The following is a 2,543-nucleotide window of genomic DNA, read 5'->3' on the forward strand; positions in this document are numbered from 1 at the left end:
AAGCTAAAACATTACTAATAACAAAGCCAAATGGGATACCCAAAATACCCCCACCCTTCTCCCACATTACAAGAAAGTAAGATGAACAAAAAAAAAAAAAACAAAGGAAACCCTAAGACTAAGATCCTGATCAACTAGTAGCACACTCGTAAGACATTCAGCAACGCAATTTCCCACCTTCAAGCTTCAACATAGAACCCGCGCTTATCCAATACACATTACTTTAAGCTTGGAAATTGGAATGGTGGCTGTGAGGGTAACTAAATACGCAGAAGCATCCATACATACATACATATATATATATATATATATATAGCGAGAGAAAGATGAAGAGAGAGAAAGAGGGAGAGAGATGTGGATTTTAATTTTCTAGGGCTTCTTACCAAGGGTGTGTTTGTTGTTATGCATCCAAACCTTAAGAACGCGGCGTTTGACACCAGTTTGGGAGCAGAACTCCTGAACGACGCTCTCGTCGTGCTTCTGAATCCTCCAACCCAATTTCTCAGCGAACTCGAGCATCTTGTCCTTCTGTTCGCGCGTGAACTTGGTCCTGAACCTCTTCTTGGACCCGCCACCACTTGGGTCCGAAGCATCTTCTTGGTCCTCTCTGGGGCTTTGGGTCCCACCGCCACCACCTGACGTGGACGGGAGTGCCAGCGTGGCACCCACTCTCTGCTGCCCCGCCACGTGTAAGTACCCCGCCGGCGCCCGATAGTACGCCGCGAACTGCGGCGGCTGGTGGCGGCGGGGGTGGAACGGCGACGCGAAGTGATCTTCGGCCACGGCATCAGTCTCCTTGCGGTGGAAGTTGCGGTGGCAGTTGCAGGCGGCGCACTTGAGCGCGTCGAGTGTGCCCTCTGCTCCCGCCGCCATGAACTCGCAGCAACCGTCGAGCGCGTGGCCTCCAATTCCCACCGCGTGGTTTTTGAGGCACTCCTTGTACCTTCCCCTGCCGGTGTTTCTGATGGCGGGGTGACTGAGCACCGGAGGTTCTTCTTCTATGTGACTCGGCATTTTAACCCGGCACGCGTTCAACGGCGAGTCATCGTAACTCGGTCCGTGAATCCCCAACTCTGGTTCCTCTTGGTCCTCGAATTCCATTTTCTGAAGATGAGAATCTTGGGTTGGAGGATGAGATCGTAGGGGTATTGGGCAATCGAGCATAAGAAGCGAGCCTTGGAGAGAAAACAAACGAGCAAGTAGGAACTCTCTCTCACACTCTTCTTCGTTGAGGTTCCCACATAGCAGTTTCATACACTTTCGTTTCTCTGTTTCTCCTTAATCCCTCTTTGTCTCGAGACTCAAATCTCAATTCTTGTCTTCCACCGGCTAAATCCAGTTACTCGGTAAATTTTGTTTTTTCTTTTTACTGTAACATTAATGCTATACCCGATATAAACTGCTCAATTGGTACAAGTAAAAATATATGTATAATGAATAAAATAATTATCTCCTCAAAAATATTTGTAAAAAAGAGTATAATTATTAAAAATGCAAGTTTATGAAGTAGTTATTTTTTACTTTTCTTAATTTGAATTTAAGTTATATAAATTATTTTAGTTATTTTAAATATTTGTTGTATAAATAATTATTTTATTGCATTTGATGTTTATTTTATTTTTTTTGCGCTTAACATTTGATGTTTAATTTGAATATACATAAATACTCTGTTCTTTATATTTTACAATGAACATATAAAATAATATTTTTATTTAACTTGAGTGCGACTAATGCATCTCGATATGAATATGTAAGTATCTACAAGGTACGAGAATAAAGATTAAAATTATTATTTATGCGGGTATAAGTTCCACTGTAGATGTTAAATCATAATTTAAGAACATATATTATAATATTTTAGTCGAATATGTGCGGGTGGCATTACTATTTACGGTGAAAAAGCTTATTTCAAGTGAATTTGATACATTCATAACTTCAAATGATAAGAACATAATTAAAGGTTTAATTTTTTATATAATTATCAAAATGAATAATTATTAATTATAAAATAATTTATAATGAAGTAATAGTGTAAAAAAAATTATATTATCTATATATTTAAATTAAGTGAGAGTTAATTTTTATTAAATAAAAACTTGTTATAACTAATAGTAAACCATAGGATTATATATATATATATATATATATATATATATATATTTTGTTATCTCCAAACATCACAATTGAATTTAAACATCTAAAACTAAAAGAATTTACAAAAATATTTTTTTTATATCTAATATAATAAAATAAAAAATAAAAACTTACAACTTTATATCATGTGCTAAATTATATCAAGTTAATAGTAACCACAAAATACGAATAAATATTAACTTTGAGTTCAAAGGCTAAGAGACACCTTGTAATTTTTTATCTTAAAAAAATCTAAATTTTATGCAAGATGCAATTTTTAGAATAACAGGAAAACATTTTAATCACGTATTACTGAAAACATTTTCTTTAATATATGCTTAATTAAAGATATAGTATAATAAAATTAAATATAGTCAATTCTTATTTTAAATCATAAATTTAAAATATAA

The 2,543-nt window shown here is 35.5% G+C and overlaps 1 protein-coding gene across 1 annotated transcript; it reads right to left on the reverse strand.

Annotated features, from left to right (window-relative positions):
* Positions 1 to 369: 369 nt before the first annotated feature.
* LOC113859575 (zinc-finger homeodomain protein 2-like) lies at positions 370 to 1,254 on the reverse strand. The gene has a single exon (XM_027492311.1). It carries the CDS (start codon positions 1,252 to 1,254, stop codon positions 370 to 372), a length of 885 nt encoding a protein of 294 aa, XP_027348112.1.
* Between the last annotated feature and the right edge of the window lie 1,289 nt (positions 1,255 to 2,543).

The sequence above is a fragment of the Abrus precatorius genome, unplaced genomic scaffold (genome assembly GCF_003935025.1).
Source record: "Abrus precatorius isolate BTA unplaced genomic scaffold, Abrus_2018 Scaffold2, whole genome shotgun sequence".
Taxonomy (NCBI): Eukaryota; Viridiplantae; Streptophyta; class Magnoliopsida; order Fabales; family Fabaceae; genus Abrus; species Abrus precatorius.

Excerpts from the sequence above, each read along its gene's own strand:
- LOC113859575 (XM_027492311.1), bottom strand. The coding sequence starts at position 1,254 with ATGAAACTGCTATGTGGGAACCTCAACGAAGAAGAGTGTGAGAGAGAG.